This window comes from Phodopus roborovskii, unplaced genomic scaffold (assembly GCF_943737965.1).
Source record: "Phodopus roborovskii unplaced genomic scaffold, PHOROB, whole genome shotgun sequence".
Lineage (NCBI taxonomy): Eukaryota > Metazoa > Chordata > Mammalia > Rodentia > Cricetidae > Phodopus > Phodopus roborovskii.
In genome coordinates this window covers 3572974-3593975 of record NW_026126693.1, presented here as the reverse complement: position 1 = coordinate 3593975, position 21002 = coordinate 3572974, and the positions used below count along the sequence as shown (strand labels likewise).

Sequence of the window (21002 nt, the reverse complement as noted above, 5' to 3'; positions counted from 1 at the left end):
CTGCTAGAATCGGAAGCCCTCCCACCCGACGCACTGCATCACCAGGAGGGCGGGATGGGATGGCCGGAGCCGCCCCGCACTTGGAGCCGCGGCCCGCGCTGCAGCTGCTTCCCGGACCCCGACCGCCCGGCGGAGCCAGCCTCTAGCTCCGCCCCGACCGTCCCCCGCCCAGCAATGTCCTGCCCCAGGCCGCGCCCAGCCCCGCCCCTTCAAGTCTGCCCCGCCCCTCCCCTCAGGCTCTGTTTTCCGTCTCCAGCGGGGGTGGGGTGAGGGGGGGGGAACTGTATCGCTGCGTCCCCGCGGTTGCCAGGCAACGCCCCGACGCGGCCGGCCTGCCGGGCGTCGACACCGGTAGTCTGCAGAGCGCAGTTTCTCAGTGCAGCCTCTGGCCATGGCTTCTCTACGCAGTGCCACCCCCAAACTGAGGAACTACTTCAGGGACAACTACATTCCTCAGATCTGCGAGGTACCGGAGCCACGCAGTCTCACGCACAGGGCGGCTGGGAAGGAGAGGGGCGGGAAAGGCCAAACGTGGGCAACTGCAGAGGGAGGGAAAGGTTCGAGAAGACTGGGGCGGGGCACGGTGTCTAAAGCAGGGATGGGGATAAGAAGGAAAGGCGAGGAAGAAGGTGACACTCTGCAGGGAGAACGAGCACAGGGCCCTGGGTGGAAACCCCAAGCGTCCACTGGTAAGGTGTAGACAAGAGGGTCAAGGGAAGGCATGGCAAACACGGGAGGAAAAGAGAGAGAGTGCTATTCTGAAGAGCATCTTAAGCAGGAAGTGGGCGGACAGCCTAGAACAAGAGACTTGCCAGTGATGGCAGTCAGAGTTACCTCGCCCCTTTAGCACGAGGGAAGAAGGCTCACGTGCAGCTCCACACAATGTCTTTTTAGAGCTCGCCACCCAGGCAAAAGCTGGGGGCTTGGTTCCAACAAAGAAATGAGCCTCAGGGCAAACTGGTGTGAAGCAAAACTGGGTTTATTAAAAGCAGAAACAAAGGTGCTGCAATAGACAGAGTAAAACACTCCCGATCGGACAGCTGTGGACTTCTGAAGAACAGTCCAGTGTATGTGTCTTTACGATGGGTTATACTTTTTTTTCTTGTGGCTTTCAAAGTAGCATCTTTAAGAGATACCGCCCCCCCCCACAACTTTTTTTCTGACATTACTCAGAGTGTAGTTTGTAACAAGGTTAGATTAAAAGTTTCTTTTTCTCCCAGTAACTGAAGTTGTATGGTAGATTTGAGTGACTTCATTTAGCTCTGGAAGAGGGGAGGCCAGGAGTTCAAGGTTATGTGTCATTTTGGCCTTATCACTGGTGGGTTTGGAAGTATATCATCTAGCCCTGATTGAGCATAGGTTGCTTTCTGTCTTTATCAGGGTACCGTTTGGAAAAACAAGGCTTCCTTCTCTAACACCCCACTCACCATATTTCCCTATTCTGCCCCGCGTTTCAGGAGGACAGTATGGTGCTGACTACAAAATTTTAGTCTCCTGGGGGTAGGGAGTTGAGACCGTTCTGGCGACTTCTATTTTGTCTGTAAATAGTTGGTGTGTGTTGTGGGTGATGTAGGAGGAGTTTCAAGCGGAAAACATCTTGGGAAGGAGAGCTTTAGGGAAGGGGAGAGGAGAGCCATTCAACTTCCAGGCCTATTTGGTACAGGTCTTCCTTTCAGGAAGTATTTATTAACATACTTAGATATGTAATAACTTGAATATGTTAGATAAGGATTTGCCTCATAATTTTATCCTGAGAAGTCCTTCAGTCACCTCTGCTCATGCATTAATTGCAGGTGAATAGAAATCTTGGGCCTCACCCATTCACTTTCTCTGGGAGATCATTTTCCATCTCTCTCTCTCTCTCTCTATATATATATATATATATGTATGTATGTATGTATGTATGTATATGTATATGTATATGTATATATGTATTTATTTCATTTTTTCCAGTACCTTTACTCTTCTAAAAGCCACCTGCAAATATGTATAATGCATAACCTCTTATCGAAGAACCCATGTATATTTGACTTCTTCTGAATGTCACCTATGTATTCTAAGTAAATCCTAGTAGTTCACCTACAATACCATCTCTCTACAAACTTGTGTGCATTCCGAATAAAGGAAAACCAAAACCAAAAAACCTACTCATACCAGTGGTAGATATAGCTCCACCTGCTGGGGAGACTGGGGCTGAGGATTCCTTGAGGCCATGAATGATAATGGTAAGACTCAAGGAGAAGGAGAAGGAAGGAGAAGGAAGGAGGAGGGAGGGGGAGGAGTAGGAGTAGGAGTAGGAGGAGGAGAAGAAGAAACAAAACAAAAACCTGTCTGGTACACTAGGCTTATTGAATCTGCTGACTGATATTTAGTTTTCATTAGTTTTACAGCCAATCACTTAAATTATTATTATTTCTAATCAGTTCTCTTGTTTTATAGGAATTCAATCATGAATATAATGAAATTTTACCTTTACCCTCTGTTTTCTTTGCTCTGTTAACTTTTTTCTTCTGGGTGCAATTTTGGATCTTTTTCACTGATTAATTTGATATGGATTGTTAACTTTACTAATTTTGTTTTATGTTGTATCCCATCCTATCTGTTGAATACATTAAATTAAATTTTAATTGTGAACAATATATTTTTCAGTTCTGGGAATGCCCATTGTTCCTTTCAATGCATTCCATTTTTTAAAATTATGAAAATACCCTTTCATTTGTTTTGCTATCATTTCCTGTTTTCTTTAACACATTAACGATTATTTTATAAAATCATTATCTGGAGTTGGGCCATGGTGGCACATGGCTTAAATCCTAGCACTTGGGAGGCAGAGGCAGGTGGATCTCTGTGAGTTTAAGGCCAGCCTGGTCTACAGAGTGAGTTCCAGGATAGATTCCAAAGCTACAGAGAAACCTTGTTTACAAAAACCAATAAATAAATAAATAAATAAATAAAAATAAAAAGAAACCATTATCTGGAAAGCTAATGGCACATGTCTGAAATTCTAGGACCCAGGAAGCTAGGACAGGAGGATTGCTTTTAGGCTAGCCTTGGCAATCCTAGTCAAGGCAATCCTAGGAAACTTAGCAAAAGATAAAAAGAAACACTGGTTCCTTCAATATCTGGATCATTTTTGGGTCTATGTCTATAGTTTCTTCCATTGATTTATCACATTTCCTCATCTCTGTACATATTGAGTGATTTCTTTTGTTGGATATCAAGTAAAAGGGGCAGTAGATATTCTACACAATACATTCTTTCACCTCAGAGGGCCCTTACTTTCTATAGAGTGACAAGGTCACTCATTTTACAAAGATGAAGCTGGCTCGATGCTAACTAGACTGCAGCCCCCACTCCCTGCTTTCAGTTTTACCCTCCCCCAACTGTGAAAACCCTCCTAGAGCTCCTTGTGCTGGCTCCTCTTGAACACCCTAGACCCAGACATGCTTGTTATTGACCAACTGGGCACAGTTGGGCACACCTTTTATTCTTTCAGCCCTGTGCACCACCAAAAGCTGGGTGATTTCCCTTTTTGCTGCTGGTGGAGCAGCCTGAGCCCTGACACAACCCGGTCCTCATTCTGGCCCCAGAACTGGGAAAGAGTGCTGAGTGTTGGCAGTTCACTGAAGATCATTGCTCCTGTGGAATTTCCCTGCTCTCCAATGTCCTAGCCATATTTGCGCTAAGGTGCACACACGCACACACACACACACACACACACACACACACACACACGAGAGAGAGTTCAGTACCTTACTCAATTGCTCTCCTGAAAGAGAACACACACACACACACACACACACACACACACACACACACACACACACACAGAGAGAGAGAGAGATAGAGAGTTCAGTACCTTACTCAATTGCTCTCCTGAAAGAGCACACACACACACACACACACACACACACAGAGTCCAGTACCTTACTCAATTGATCTCCTGAAAGTTTGCACACACAGTGAATAAGTGAATCAGTCAGTCATTGAATAGATAAATAATGTTGAAATCATAAAAATAAAAAGTAATGTAATTCTGTCAGAAAATAATCTCTTTCGTCTCTGTAACTTTCTCATTTCATGTGATTGTGTTTGCCGGAAGCTAGTCTTTCTCATCATTATTATCTAATGAGATGTTCTTACCATCTAGGTATGTTGTCTACACAAAAGATATGAACATAAAATATAGCAATGACTTTTTAAAAAAGACCTTGCAACTGAGTATTTTAAGATATTTTCAGTATTTGTTCATGTATGAGGGGTGGCACATGCATGCCATTGTGAAACTCTAAATTAAAAAAAAATAACAGCCTGCTGCTCCTGTGTCCTGTCCCCATCGAGAGCACCCTTGGAGCTCTGATACACCCCCACCCATCCCCACCACGAGCCTGCCCCCCACCCTGTGCCCTACCCCCCTCCCCACTGCCCACTGTCCTGTGGCTCTGGTTGAGCACTGGGACAGAGGGTGGAGCCAACAGTCCACTCTACTTTGGAGATTTCTCGAGCAACTCTGAACAAAGGAAACCTGCCTATCCAAGCAGGGCCACCTGTAATTTCCACCTGCTTGGTCTCTGACCCCACCTCCAGTCCTCTGCTGGAGTCCTGGGCCCATCCCAAAGATCCACCTATCTCTGCGGGGGTCCACTCTGAGTTCCCACTCTGCCTGCAAGATCCTTGACCCCCAAAGCAGGGCCTCTGCTAAAGGAAGAGGCTTCAGCTGGAGAGTGCCAGTTTCGAGAGAGAGAACAGACTATCCTGCAGAAACTTCCCAAGTGTCAGCTCAGCCTTTGCCCTCTTACGCCAGCCATTGGCTAGAGCCATTGGCTAATGGCATCTTCTACTGGATCCTCAGCCCTGACCCCATCCCTGGGTCTCTGTCTGCGGAGAGACCTCCTATAGAGCTTGGACCACCCAGAGCTACAGATATTGAATCTCTGACCCACATAAGCCCACAGGGGAAGTACCATAGAGAAAGGGGGAGACCCCACCAACACGTATTGGAAGAAGATATGGGGAGACGGCAATACAAAAAAACACCTACAACAGAAAGACAAGCATGACACCAACAGAATCTAGGGAACCTACACCAACTAGAACGGAACACAACAACAAAGCAGAGGAAGCAGAAGGGAATGACTTAAAAATTATTGTCATAAAAATGATAGAGGCCCTCAAAGAAGATGTGAGAAAACCCCTTAAAGAAATGGAGGAAAAAATAAACAAAAAAGTGTGAGAACTGAACAAATTCCTTAAGGAAAGCAAAGAAAGTTCAGAAAGCCAAGAAAAAACAATTACGCAGGTGAAGGAAACGGTTCAAGACTTGAAAACTGAAATAGAGAAAATAAAGGCAACACAAACCAAAGAAATGCTGGAAATAGAAAAACTGGGCAAAAGATCAGGAACTACAGACGCAAGCATAACCAACAGAATTCAAGAGATGGAAGAGAGAATCTCAGGCGCAGAAGATAAACTAGAAGAAACAGATTCATCGACCAAAGAAAATCATAAATCCAACAAATCCTTAACACAAAACATCCAGGAAATGTGGGACACCGTGAAAAGGACAAACCAAAGAATAATAGGCATAGAGGAAGGTGAGGAAGCCCAACTCAAAGGTGCCGAAAACATATTCAACAAAATCATCGAGGAAAACTTTCCAAATCTGAAGAAGGACATGCCCATGAAAGTACAAGAAGCATACCGAACCCCAAATAGGCTGGACCAAAGAAAAAAGACCCCTCAACATATAATAATCAAAACACATAGCATACAGAATAAAGAAAGAATATTAGGAGCAGTGAAGGAAAAAGGACAGGTAACATATAAAGGCAGACCTATCAAAATTACACCTGACTTCTCCATGGAAACCCTCAAGGCCAGAAGGTCCTGGATAGATGTTCTACAAGTATTAAGAGAACACAGATGCCAGCCTAGGCAAAACTCTCAATCACTATAGATGGGGAAAACAAGATATTTAATGACAAAACCAGATTTTCCCAATACATATCTACAAATCCAGCCCTACAGAACGTATTGGAAGGAAGACTCCAACCCAAGGAAGGTAACTACGCCCACAAAAATGCAGGCAACAGATTATCCAACTACACCAGAAACCAAGGGTAAAGCAGAACTAATATATTCACAATACCACTGTCAACAACAAACCTAAATCAAACAAGCATCAACAATCAATGGTCCTTACTCACCCTCAACATTAATGGTCTTAACTCACCTATAAAAAGACACAGGCTAACAGAATAGATACGAAGACAGAATCCATCCTTCTGCTGCATACAAGAAACACATCTAAGCTTCAAAGATAGACATTACCTCAGGGTAAAGGGTTGGGAAAAGATCTTCCAATCAAATGGAACCAAGAAGCAAGCAGGCATGGCTATCCTAATATCTAACAAGTTAGACTTCAAACCAAAATTGATCAAAAGAGATGAAGACGGTCATTTCATATTCATCTCAGGAGAAATCCATCAACACAAAGCCTCAATTCTGAACATCTATGCCCCTAATACAAAGTCACCCACATTCGTAAAAGAAACACTACTAAAACTCAAAGCTCATATAAAACCTCACACACTTACAGTGGGAGACTTCAACACACCACTCTCAACACTAGACAGGACCACAAATCAGAAACTCAACAAAGAAACAAAAGAATTAACAGAAGTTATGTCTCAACTGGGGTTAACAGACATCTATAGAATATTCCATCCAAACACAAAAGAATATACCTTCTTCTCTGCTCCACATGGAACCTTCTCTAAAATCGACCACATACTAGGTGGCATAACAAACCTCAACAGATACAAGAGAATAGGAACAGCCCCCTGTATCTTATCAGACCACCATGCTTTAAAATTGGAATTCAACAACCACACAAATAGCAGAAAACCTGCAAATTCATGGAAACTGAACAATGTGCAGTTGCACCACACCTGGGTCAAAGAAGAAATAAAGAAAGAAATCAAGGACTTTCTAGTATTCAACGAGAATGAGGACACAACATACCCAAACTTATGGGACTCTTGAGAGCAGTGCTACGAGGGAAGTTCATTGCACTAAGTGCCCATATGAAGAAAATAGAGGATAATCACATAAGAGAATTAACAGCGCAACTGAAAGCCTTTGAACAAAGAGAAGCGAACTCACCCCGTAGGAGTAGACGCCAGGAAATAATCAACTTGAGGGCTGAAATCAACAAAATAGAAACCAGGAAAACAATACAAAAACTCAATGCAACAAAGAGTTGGTTTTTTGAAAAAAAAAATCAATAAGATAGACAAACCTTTATCCAAATTAACAAAAAAGCAGAGAGAGAACATGCAAATTAACAAAATCAGAAACGAAAAGGGGAACATAACAATGGACACAGAGGAAATCCAGACAATTTTCAGGTCATACTTTGAAAATCTGTATTCCACAAAAATTGAAAATTCAAAGGAAATGGACAAGTTTATGGATAACTATCACTTACCAAAATTAAATGAAGAACAGACAAACAACTTAAATAGACCTATAACCCACAATGAAATAGAAGCAGTCATCGAAAGCCTTCCAACCAAAAAAAGTCCAGGGCCACATGGCTTCAGTGCAGAATTCTACCAGACATTCAAGGAAGAACTCATACCAATACTCCTCAAACTGTTCAACAAAATAGAAACAGAAGGTTCATTGCCAAACTCTTTTTATGAGGCCACAGTAACCTTGGTACCCAAGCCTCACAAAGACACAACTAAGAAAGAAAACTACAGGCCAATATCCCTGATGAACATCGATGCAAAAATACTCAATAAAATACTGGCAAACCAAATTCAAGAATACATCAGAGAAGTCATCCACCTTGACCAAGTAGGCTTCATCCCTGGAATGCAGGGATGGTTTAACATTCGAAAATCTATCAACGTGATCCACTACATAAACAAACTGAAAATGAAAAACCATATGATCATCTCCCTAGATGTTGAAAAAGCCTTTGACAAAATCCAACACCCTTTCATGATAAAGGTCTTGGAGAGATCAGGGATAACAGGAACATACCTAAACATATACAGTATATGTTTAGAGTAATATGCAGCAAACCAACTGCCAACATCAAACTGAATGGAGAGAAACTTAAGCCAATTTCTCTAAAATCAGAAACAAGACAAGGCTGCCCTCTCTCTCCATATCTCTTCAATATTGTACTGGAAGTTCTAGCTAATGCTATAAGACAACAAAAGGAGATCAAGGGGATCCAAATTGGAAAAGAAGACATCAAACTGTCTCTATTTGCAGATGATATGATAGTTTACATAAGCGACCCAATAAACTCTATCAGGGAACTCCTACAGCTGATAAACACCTTCAGCAAACTAGCAGGATACAAGATAAACTCAAAAAAATAAGTAGCCCTACTTTTTTCAGACGACAAAGAGGCTGAGAAAGAAATCAGAGAAACATCACCCTTTACGATAGCCACAAGCAACATAAAGTATCTTGGTGTAACGCTTACCAAACAAGTAAAAGACCTATATAATAAGAACTTTGTGACTCTAAAGAAAGAAATTAAAGAAATACCAGAAAATGGAAAGATCTCCCATGCTCTTGGTTAGGTAGGATTAACATAGTAAAAATGGCAATCTTACCAAAAGCAATCTACAGATTCAATGCAATCCCCATTAAAATCCCACCACAATTCTTCACTGACCTTGAAAGGATAATAATCAACTTTATATGGAAAAAGAAAAGACCCAGGATAGCCAAAACAACCCTATACAATAAAAGAACATCAGGAGGCATCACCATTCCTGACTTTAAGCTCTACTACAGAGCTATAGTTCTGAAAACAGCCTGGTATTGGCATAAAAATAGACAGGTAGACCAATGGAATCAAATGGAAGTCCTGATATTAACCCACACACCTATGAAAACCTGATTTTCGACGAAACAGCTAAAATTATACAATGGGACGAGGACAGCTTCTTCAACAAATGGTGCTGGCACAATTGGATGATGGCGTGTAGAAGACTGCAGATAGACCCATGTCTGTTGCACAAAACTCAAGTCCAAATGGATCAAAGACTTCAACATCAATCCAGCCACATTGCACCTCTTAGAAGAGAAAGTAGGAGGTACCCTTGAACAAATTGGTATAGGAGACCACTTCCTGAACATAACTCCAGGAGCACAGACACTGAGAGAAACAATTAATAAATGGGATCTCTTCAAACTCAGAAGCTTCTGTAAGGCAAAGGACACAGTGGACAAGACCAAACGGCAGCCCACAGACTGGAAAAAGATTTTTACCAATCCTATATCCGACAAAGGGCTGATCTCCAATATATACAAAGAACTCAAGAAACTAGTCACCAAAACACCAAATAACCCTATTAAAAAATGGGGTACAGAACTGAAGAAAGAATTCTCAATAGAGGAAATCAAAAAGGCTGAAAGACACTTAAGAAAATGCTCCACATCCTTAGCTATCAGGGAAATGCAAATCAAAACAACTTTGAGATACCATCTTACCCCTGCCAGAATGGCCAAAATTAGAAACACCAGTGATGACTTATGTTGGAGAGGATGTGGAGAAAGTGGAACACTCCTCCACTGCTGGTGGGAGTGCAAACTCATACAGCCACTTTGGAGATCAGTATGGCGGTTCCTCAGGAAAATGGGAATTAGTTTACCACAGGACCCGGCAATCCCCCTCTTAGGCATATACCCAAATGATCCACATCCATGCAACAAAAGACATCTGTTCAACTATGTTCGTAGCAGCACTATTTGTAATATCAAGAACCTGGAAGCAACCTAGATGCCCCTCGATTGAAGAATGGTTAATGAAGATGTGGCACATCTACACAATGGAATACTACTCTGCAGAAAAAAAATAATGGTATCTTGAAATTTGCAGGCAAGTGGATGGCACTTGAAGAAACCATCCTGAATGAGGTAACCCAGTCACAAAAAGAGGAACACAGTATGTACTCACTCATATATGGATTTTAGACCTAGATCAAATGATCACCAGCCTATAATTCACATCACCAGAGGAACTAGGATACAAGGTGTATTCTAAGAGATTCTTATATAGTCCCTCACAGAACCGGGAAGGGACAAGTCCCCCAGAGCACAAGGTAAGTGTGTGTGGGGGGCAACAAATTGAGAGAGAAGTAGGAGAAAATGAGGCAGAGGAAAGGAAACACGTGCGACCAAGAAGATTGAGCCCGGTTAGGAATAGAAGACAGGAGAGTAAGAGAGAGAGAGAGAGTAGAGAGAGAGAGAATAAAAGACGGAGCCAATATTGGTTTGAAGATAAAATTGAACACAAAGAAAGGTCTGGAGAACTACAAGACTGCCACCAAGCAACAATTTGAGCTTTCGTGGAAAGGCTACCATAAATGCCCTTCCTGGATAGTGAGATCAACAACTAACTTATCCATGGAGCCCTCAACTAATGTCTGTTGGAAACAGGAGCAAACACCCATACATAAACACTGAGTCGAGCTAGAACCCAGATGCAGATGGAGAGGACCAGAGCAGGTGGCAGAAACACATAGAGACAGCTTACCTGAGCAAGGAGGAGCTAACGGAAGCCAGCATGGGACTGACTCAGGCCCCCCCTGAATATGAGTCTCAGCCAGAAGGACTGAGCAGTCTAAGGGACCTCAGACAGTGGAGCCAGAATGTATCCCTGGTCCACAAAAGGACCTTGCAAACACATCCCCCATGGAGGGATAACTGCCTTAACCAAGAGACAGGAGAGAAGCCCTAGTCCCTACTTCACATGACCTGTCAGATCTACATGACCCCAACTGGATGGCATTCCCCTACATATGGAATTGGGGTGGGGGGATGGGAGGGGAGGGTGGTTAGGGTGCATGTGAGAGGGCAGAGAGGGTAAAAGGGAGGGAGGAAGGAAGGGAGGGAGGGAAGAGGGACCTGGGATGGACATGTAAAATAATAAATTAAAAAAAAATGCTCTGACTCAAAAATTTAAGTTCAAGGACAAATTACTGGGGAAAAGGATTTCTATTTTTGTTTCCACAGAAAATGAAAAGCTGTGGATTCCTTCCAGACTAATGTGGTTTGATCAAGTCAGACCACCTGAAATAGAGTACCAAGTGATTCTACATTCAAAACAGCTGGACAAAGCAGCCTTACAGACTACAGCCAGGATTTCTGCATCTTCTTAGAATCCGCCATGACAGCGCCCCTTTCCAGCAGGAAGCAGTTTGGAAAGAACGATGCCGAAATTCCCTAATATTGTCTATAAATGTTTGTTTTCATTTAAATGGAGTTGGTTATTAATTAATTAAATAAATAAATAAATAAATAAATAAATAAAATAACAGCAATACCTAGTGGCTGTTCCTACAAGGAAATTGTAGGAAACATGAATACTTGTGATTTCTTCTGATTCATAATAGTCTTCTCCTCTCCACTTAGGACACATACACGGTGTCAGTACCTCACACTATCTGTTCTTTGGAGGCTCTCCTAAAAGGAACTTTATTTTTAACCAAATTATTAAAATAGGAGCCCATGCAATTATGGCCTGTTGGAGGGATTTGAGTACATTAGAAAATATTAGACATTAGACATGCATATTTCTCACTTTCTACTTGGTAGAAGTGGGTTTGTTGCTGACTGATAAACAGGCCTGGCCAGAAAGACCAAAGATAAGCTATGTTTTATGGCTAAGCTGTCTAAAAATTATTACACAAATAAGCATAGCAATTGTATCAGAGTAAGAAACTACATTTCCAATTTTGAGTTTGGATTTCAGCGTAATGTCTAGGAAAATGATAGGAGCATGCAATGCTGGCTCTTCCCAGCAGAGGGCGAGTTTCAGTTACAAATCATGACTAGTTTTTTTTTTTTTTTTTTTTTTTTTTAAATGAAGTTTTTATGGCTTCTATTTCTTTCAAGATTCAGTTGTCAATTTGTACTTGGAAAAAACGTTTATTTATAATCTACATTGATCCTGTTATTGAATGTTTATTTTTAAGGTGAGATACCTGTCTGAGGCTCAAAGGAGATGGGCAGTTGTTTGTACTTTCTTTCAAGCTACTTGATAGCTTAAGAAAGGAAACCACTTGAGCTCAGGAGACCAGCCTGGGGAACATCATAGCACAACCTTGCCTTGGAACAAGGAATAAACATTTTCAAGAAATGTAAGAATCATGAATTTGTATGTGGCAAGGGACAGCTTTCTAATTTGGGAGAGGAGGGACTGCCTCACTTACTTAGTTTGCTGGACCTTTCAGTAAAAAGTTTATAGCTATAGGTGTGTGGGGCAAATTATTGCTGAGTTCCCTATCCCAGCTAGCCAGCAGTAGTCCTAAGGGTAGTCCACACTAAAGATACAAAATGCTATGTAGAGAGTGGCCACATATGATGATTTCACCATTGATGGTACACTGCATATATTCAAATGGCTGTCCATCTCTCACACACCCCAGCTCCTCCCCCCTGTGCAGTCCTCTGGAAAGCTGTCCAGTCTGAGCTGGGCATGGTGGTACTCTTGTTGTCCCAGCTCCTTGGGAGACTGAGACTGGAGGGTTGCTTGATCCAACAAGTTTCAGACCAGCTAGATGACATAGTCAGACTCTGGCTCAAATAGAATCCCTCATTCTGGTCCCAAGGGGTGTTTTCTATTCCCTAAGTTTCAACTCCCCAACTGGCCAAAGCAGTTCCTTCCCTTTAGTTATCTTGGAATACTTCCATTTATAGAGCTTCTAAGGTTAAAAAGTGGTGTTGTCTGTTTAAATGTTGGTAAGACGTAGCTGATTTCTTTTTGAATGTTCAGTATTGAGCTATAGAATGAAATGTGCAGTAGTCCCATGTTCATCTGGGGGGGGGTGTCTCACTGTAGCTTGATTCATGGGGCTTGGGGAAGGGATAGGAAAAGCTAAACAGTATTTAAGTTTTTGTGTTTTGTTTTTCCAAAGTACAGGGCTTTCTGGAACTGATTAGCACATGACACTTTTTTTTTTGAAAGCAGCCTCCTTTTTCCTTTTCAAGGATGTAGACATATATACTGTTTGTCCTATTGCCTGTGTAAAAGATATATTTCTGTGTTTACACATGCACAAAACCACTCCCAAATAAATATGAGTTCTCCCGATGATAGCCAGGTGTGCATACTTTTGTGTGAGTACATGGTATGGCCAAGGACAAGTCTCAACTCTGGTTTGAATGTGTCCCCACAAGGCTCACGTGTTAGAATGCCAGCTGCCAGTGTAGCAGCTGGATAGGTAGTGGGAATTCCCCCAGCAGCTGTAGTCATGGACTATTCAGCCTAACAGCTGATCTCATAGGAATGGGTGAGTTATCACAGGACAGGCTGTTATACAGTAAATTCAGCATCTCTAGCTTTCTCTCTAGCCTTGGGCACACTGTGACTCAGCACAAAGGTCCTCATTAAGTGCTGGCACCAGGTTCTTGGACTGCCCAGTCTGCAGACCATAAGCCATAAGAAACTCTGTGACTCACCAGTCTGTGATAGTCTATTATATAGCAGGAAATAAATTGAGACAGTGATCTATTGGGTCTGGAGGAGAATTCCTGTAACACGTAAAATCAAGACCCAGAGACTGATATTGGGGTTCAGACTTCAAGTTGAAGAACAGAAAACCAAAGGAGTGGGCCACTGGCTCTCACTACTACCTCAGACTGAATGGGCTGACCCTGTTGTCTCTCCTCAGCATGGCTGGAGAATGTATGCCTGATACTGACCATGTTCCTGTCTTACATACCTCTCATGAGTCCTGGGATTAAAGGTGTGAGTTCCAATTCTCTTTTAGACTCAAATGTATCCCTGAGTAGAGACCCATCTACCTCTTACTCCTGAGTCCTAGGATTAAAGGTGTGTGCCACCACCTCCTAGCTTCTGGTTGCTGGGATTAAACATGTATGTGGCTTCTATGGCTTGTGGCTTTCTGGATCCTCAGGCAAGCCTTAATAAATGATAAACAATATGTCAGTACAAATTCCTTCGTCTTCACAGAGTGAGCCTGTCTGCCACTTCCTGCCTCCATCCATAACTATTGGTGATTTTGTCTGTGCTGCTAGGCTTGGCCTTTCCTGCTTTCCCGCACATAAGCTCTCTACTTGTCTTGCCACTTGGAGATTTCTCTAAACAGACCACACAAGCACCCAAGAATTGCTTTTACTGCTGCACTCTTAGAGTTTTATATTACTATCGAGGCTGTTAACATAGTCCCCATGCAATCTGGGCATCTGACATGATGAACATCATTGACATTCACAAGTCAGTCTGTCTCTGTTCCCATCAACCGAGAGCAATACTAGGTAGCTAACTTCTTTGTTGTTTATATCTGAACTATTGTTCAAGAACATTCTCCATATGCCTATATTGCCATTTACATATAGTTTCTGATATTTCGTAATCGGACCTCTAACTTTCTTTATTCCCACAAAACTAAACTCCACTAACTCCCAGACTTCTGTGCCTAGGAAATTTCTCAAGGAGCTTGCTAAAAATACAGAGCCCTAGGCAGCAAAGAAAGCAGGTTGCCATCCAAATACTTCTGATGTAAATGTCCTCTAGACACTGAATATGAAGGAGGGGGGATGTGCTGTCGAGTGGTGAAAGTAGAAGCCCCCGGGCTCTGTAGACCCACACAGCAAAGTGCCAGACACAGATGGCTTTTTCAGCAGAGCCATTCAGGAAGCTGATGTAGTGGAAGGACCCAGTCTCATTATTAGGTCCCTTGCAGCCTTTTGGGTTATAGCCACCTTTTAAAATATAGCTTGCAGTTGTGGTGGGAACCAACGTGCCTTGTGTATGTAGTCTGCAAGTAGCTGAGCTTCTCCTGAGAGAGGCCAAGCTGGGCCAGAGCCTAAGAGGCCGTCATGGTCCATTTTCTCTAAACAAACAAACAGACAGACAAAAAAAGATTTATTTTTCTTTATGTGGGCGTTTACCTGAATGTATGTGCACTTTGTGCATGCGAGGTGCCCACCAAGGCTGTAAGAGTGTCCTGTCTCTTCTGGAACTGGAGGTGCCAACAGCCCTAAGGTGCCCGGTGAGTGCTGGGCAACAGACTGGAGTCCTCTGCAGGGAAGAACATTTCATTGGCCCTGTATTTCTTCTTTTAAGAACTCTGCTCTTCTCAGTGCCTCCCTCTGTCTCTGGAGTTTGTGAAGAGTGCATGCTCTGGGAGGATTTTAAAAGCTGCTAATGGGTGGCAGTTTTGGCCTTTTCTCTATGTTGGTGTCCTTTTCTGCTGTATTGTATGTTGAAAAACTGCTTTGTTTTCACAGTCTCTTGAATTTATTATTATCTTATTTCCAGCAGGCAGTAGAGAGGGGGAGGGATCTGTGTCTAAGCTGAGGCATTTATCCTGCCAGTAGGGTCCTACCAGGCTGCACATCAAAGAGATGGAGGTGTTGTGAAGGGAGGGTTCCCTTATACAGAATTCAGTCAGGACAGGCTTCCTGTGTTTTTTCTTTCTTGGTTTGTCTATTTCTTGGAGGAACTCTGAGTGCTTTGGAGTCAATGCTTGTTGGCGCTTGATCCATCCAGCGGGAGCAACTGCCTCTAGGGCCTGGGATATTTTGTTTTTGAAATGAATGAGCAGGAGAAAGCCAACAAGAGTGGCTTCTGGGAGGGGGAAAAGGAAAAAAAAATCTCCCTCCCGGGAACACACACACAGCAGACCCTAAAGGGAGACAGGGAAGCAGGAAGAAAAAGACAAATTCCCAGGTGGTTTCTGTTGGCTGTGCAATGCTAGCCTTACTCTCTGCCCTAAGTGCGGAAATACTCAGGAATTCTGCATGTCTCGTCAATACTATTTTTAATGGGAAGTTTTTTCTCTCAGGGATCTCCTAGGGGAAAATAGCAGTGCAGCAGCTTGCTGAGCTCTACATATGTGCTTCAAATTTCATTATCTGTTAACAACAAACACGTCATAAATCATCATTGTTTACTGCCTGTGTGCACATTTCCCATTATAACACACAGACAGACTCTCTCTCTCTCTCTCTCTCTCTCTCTCTCTCTCTCTGATGGTAAAATACAAATGCATTTTAATTTTTTTTCCAGTTTACAGTAGCTCCCCACTCTCCACTGCTGTGAACTGAACCCAGGCCCTTACTACTCTTGTGAAGGGTTCTGCCATTGAACCCTGACACAGTCCTGTAGTAGATTTACATTTTTTCTTTTTTCCTATTGTACTATAATTACATCATTTCTCCCTTCTCTTTCCTCCTTCCAAACCCTGCCATGTACCCCTCCCTACTCCTTATTCACTGATTGTTTTTGCATGCATGCATGTATCTGTAGTCTATGTTTATCTACCTATTCCTAAATGCAACCTGTTCAGTCTGAATAATGTCACATGTGTATATGTTTTTAGAGCAGCACTTCTCAGTTGGCCAAGGCTCTTTGTGTAGGGCCAAGGCCTTGTGTGCCTTCCCCCATGTGGTTTGGCAATCCATTGCTGCCCTCCTTGTTCAGCTCATATTCCAGCAGTCATGTTGGTGAGGCTTTATGGGTGTAGTTTCTGGTGTTACCAAGAGATACCATCTCACAGCAAAGTCCCTGCTCCTCTGGCTCTCACAATTCTCCCACCTCTCTTCTGGTATGTTCCTGAAGCCTTAGGTGTGGGAGTGTTTTGTAGATGTATCCATTGGGACTGGGCTCCACAAGTCTGCATTTTGATTGGCTGTGGTTTTCTATAGTGGTCCCTGTCTGTCATAAAGAGAAATTTCCTTGATGAGGGGTAAAGACTACATTTATCTTCACAGTAGACTTTGACCATGGATTTTACTTGTCACCTATGGTTTGACTTGAACATATATATATATATATATATATATATATATATATATATTTTTTTTTTTTTTTTTTTTTTTTTTTTTAAACTTAAAAATGGTTTCTCACCAGACCAACAACTCACTGCAATAAACATTTTCAGGTAAAGCTGAGTGGACAAAAGGATATGCTGTGTGACACAGTGCAGTCCCCAGTGCCACTACAACAAATGGATATGTGATAGAGAGGTGGCCAAGATGGAGGAGTGAAGTGATTTTTAAAAAATTGTATTTCTATATTTTAAAAAGTTTTTGTGGGGCTACAAGAGAAGAGGGCAGACAGGTAGATTGGGAAATGTGTAGGGTTGGGGTGCATGATGTAAAATTCCCAAAGAATCAATAAAAATTAAAAGAAAAATGGTAAATGCTTCCTCTTTTTTTAAATTTTTTATTGTTTTATTTTTATTTTTATTTATTTATTTGTTTGTTTGTTTGGCCAGGCTGGCCTAGAACTCACAAAGATCTTTGATCTTTTACTTGCTGAGATTAAAGGTATGTGTGCCACCACTGACTGGTTCCTCATTCTTAAATAGGGTAGAAGCCATAAATATAAGCATTGGAACTATCTTTGGATTTGTAAAAAATTTTTCTTACACAACACAAAACATAGCATCCACTTCTGTTGTGTCTACTGTGTCATTTATAGGAGCTTTTAAACAGAGGCAAGGTGTTCTGAATTTTGGTTTGACTGTAGCAGCATGTGGACATAGGAAATACAAGAGCTACCTGAGAGAAACAGCATTGACTCAGCTCCTTCTTCTGTTCTTACCAGGCACTGTTGTGTGGTTTACTTGTGACATGCCCTGAGGATCCACTGAGGTATTTAGAGCAAATGATCACAATTATCATTCAAAATGGCCTGGAAAACCTTCTTTGGTAAGTGTTGTTTTGATGTATGATAGGGGAATATTTTGAAGGCTAAGAACTTCAAATAGTATCACGATAAGGTCTTGCCAATGAATGTTTCAAATCAGGGCCTTGTTGAAGAATCCCTGCCCCATAGACTGTTAGGTCCCCAAGATTTAATGTGAACAATATGCTCACTGACTGTCTCACTGGAGAATGCAGTGAGCTCCTATCTGTGTTCCTAGGACAGAGTGTTTCAGGTGAGGACGATGAAAGGTGAACTCAACAAATTCTGGTGATTTTGACCTATCTCCTCGGGAAAAATATCTGCCCCCCCCACACCTGCCTCCTCAGGAGAAATACCTTCCCACCCTCACTCCACTCCCCCACATGAGAATCAGTGACCCATTTGAAGAATTACTTTGACTGGAATTAATCTTGACCTTGTCTTCTAATTTTATTAAAGGGACATGTGCATTGATCCATCACTGAAACCAAAAATTCGAAGACTTTCTGAAACTTACTTGGAACAACTTTTTGGACTGGATGACCAGCTGGTAATTAATCAAGCACTTTGGAACACATCTTAAGTTCTGATGGAAATACTGGGGATAGGGGTATGAGGTCAGAATTTGAATTGAGGCCACGTAGGAAATTGAGAGGATAATCCACACAGCCAAACAGGTCCCCAATTTTAAGGAATGGTCAGACATGTTCCGACTGTCTGCTGTTCATTTTCCCACTCTTCCTCTCATGGACAGAAATGACATTGTGAAATCTGGGTTTAATAGCACACCCTGTAATCCAAACACTCAGGAGGCTGAGGCAGGGGGACAGAGAGACTGAAGGGCATCTTGGGTTACTTGGTAAGATCCTCTCCCAAAAACAAAGCAAAAGCCTTAGAGAACTCTTTGAAGCAGGGTATCTCTTTCCTTCTTAGTTACTTTGTTTGGTGTTCTGTCCCCTGCTGTCTGCTGGCAGCCCCAATGGATGAGGATTAAGGGTAAAAAAAAAAATTGTTAATGTGATTGAACTTGAAAGCCAGACCTGGTTGTCCCTGAAAGGAGGGGCCTGCTCCAGTTGCTGCCTTTGATCTTCTAAAGAGAGCAAGGGAGTGATACAGGAAATGGAGATTTTTAGGACAGTGTTTGTGTGTGTGTGTGTGTGTGTGTGTGTGTGTGTGTGTGTGTGTGTTAGCAAAAAGTACATGGAGAGAGAAATGTAAACAAAAATTAGATATGCTTAGGACAGTGTATGACACTTGGTAATGCCAGGGATGTGACCTGTATAAAACTTGGGAGTGCTCAGTAAAGTTGTGCACTGAAAATTGCAATCAAAGTCATATTGGAAGTAGGGCTGTAGTTAGCCTTGATGCTAATCATTCTGCAACAGAGAAACAGATGTAGAGGACTGGGATGGTTTGCCCAAGTCTGGGATTACAGGGAGCCACTGGTACATGGGCTAGAACCAATGCATCTGATCAGAACTGATGTGTCTTACAGTGTGTAGGTTAAGTTACACTTCATCAACTACAGAACTTTGATCTACTGTAGAGTGCAGATATTGTAAGCTATGCTCTTGGAGATATTTGGGGACAAACTCAGGGATTAAAAGAGGGGTGCAGGGAACAGGATTCTGGGCCTTCCATTTCCATATTTTCTCTCTAGACTAAGTTTGCTTTCAATGTTATTTTGATTGAAACAAAACAAAACAAAACCCGTTGCCATAAACATGCTAACACATTTGTACACACTGATAGAGAGGGAGAGTAAACTTCATGGTGAGTATGTTGATAAGGATCATAGAATACATAAAATCAGGTTGCACCAGTGTCTGAAGAAGCCCCATGGAATCTTTAAACCATTCAACAACTAAATCAACAATTCAAACCCAAAGCTTTACTGGAAAATGGATTTGCTTTGGGATATTAAAGCACAGAGAATAAAATGATGGAAGCTGATTCAGACCTTGAGAGACTGTGGTAATTTGCCAAGAAATAGAACATGTACTATCTAAGTTGAAAAAAGGAGCTATGACATTTGACCTTGCAGCAACACTGAGGAAAATGTTTAAGCTTAGATATGAAAATGTGAATCTCAAGGTGCTCCAGGGTGCTTGAGAGAGAGCTCAGCTTAGGTTGGGTGCAGGTTTGTTCACTCCTTCATACTCAGAGGAAAAATAACAACATTAAAGAATGCAACATTAATCCTCAGTGTATTTGACATTTCAAATCATCATGTAGTAATATTAGCTTTATTTATTTATCTTTCCAAAAGCAAAAAAGTTTTTATTTTCTGATATATAAAACCAAAAAATTAATATATAATGACATAGTTTTTTTGAAGGAAGAAATAAAATGTAGAAGTAGAGTTCTATTTAGAAAAATACTCTCAGGCACCTGCTCAACACATGTATTTTCTTATTTGCAATATCTCACAAAGGTTAGATGAAGCCTTTAAGTTCCCTTGAATAAATTGATTCACAAACCGATTCACATCTGCCAAACAACTTAAGCATGGTAAGAAACCACTTTCCATCTTGGTAGCAAGCCCGGATAGACAATTTAATTGGGTGGCCCAAGATGAGAGACTCAACCTATGTGAGGAGGAAAGTAACCCCAGAGACTCAATTCCCATTTCTTAGAAGATAAAAATCTCCATATGTGCTTACTAATGACAAGAGATGCATACTTAGGAAACTTCTCATGATGGAAAGTTGAAACCTAACAGGAAAGTGAGAAAATATCACAGTTAATGCCATTATCCAGCCTGAATGAGTTCTTCCTTTGCCAGTCTTTTTAGTATATTTCCCTCTGTCCTCTGTGTCAGAGTATTGGAAGACCAGTATTATGATTTAATTTTAAAACCCTTCAGTGTGCATATCTGACAAGAAAAGATGGCTTTAGAGAACATAAATGCAACACCAGGTTAGCATGCATGGTGGCATCTTCCAAGGAGATTTCTAGTGGTGGTTTTCTTAAAGACAAACCAAGTCAGACATCCTTCAAACTACAAATTGCCATCCTAAGTGCTGGGGAAAATAAATTAAAAAGGACACTGAAGCAGGAAGGACACAGTTGCCTGTGTAACCTATCTCCTAACTTCAAGCAGCTCAGCATGTAGGGATACCACCCTACAAAAGACAGAGGCTAAAGTTCCTGCCTTAGACGTGACAGTCAGTACTAGGTCTACCTCAGTACAAGCCAGTGTTGGGCAAAACCAAAACCCCTAATGCCCAGCAGGTTCTTGCAGACAGGTAGGGTGATGAGTGCAACCATCCTCCCTCAACTCTCTGGAGAGGAGGACAAGAGAGCTAGC

General features: G+C 42.0%; 1 protein-coding gene across 1 annotated transcript in view; it reads left to right on the top strand.

The window, feature by feature from the left end:
• The first annotated feature begins 370 nt into the window (after positions 1–370).
• Positions 371–21002, top strand: part of Fbxl13 (F-box and leucine rich repeat protein 13) — a 202378-nt gene continuing 181746 nt past the window's right edge. Inside the window, exons 1-3 of the mRNA XM_051174812.1 lie at positions 371–466; positions 17612–17715; positions 18152–18242. Of these exons, the coding sequence (XP_051030769.1) occupies positions 392–466; positions 17612–17715; positions 18152–18242 (270 nt within the window). The 5' untranslated portion in view covers positions 371–391. The remainder of the gene's footprint in view (positions 467–17611; positions 17716–18151; positions 18243–21002) is intronic.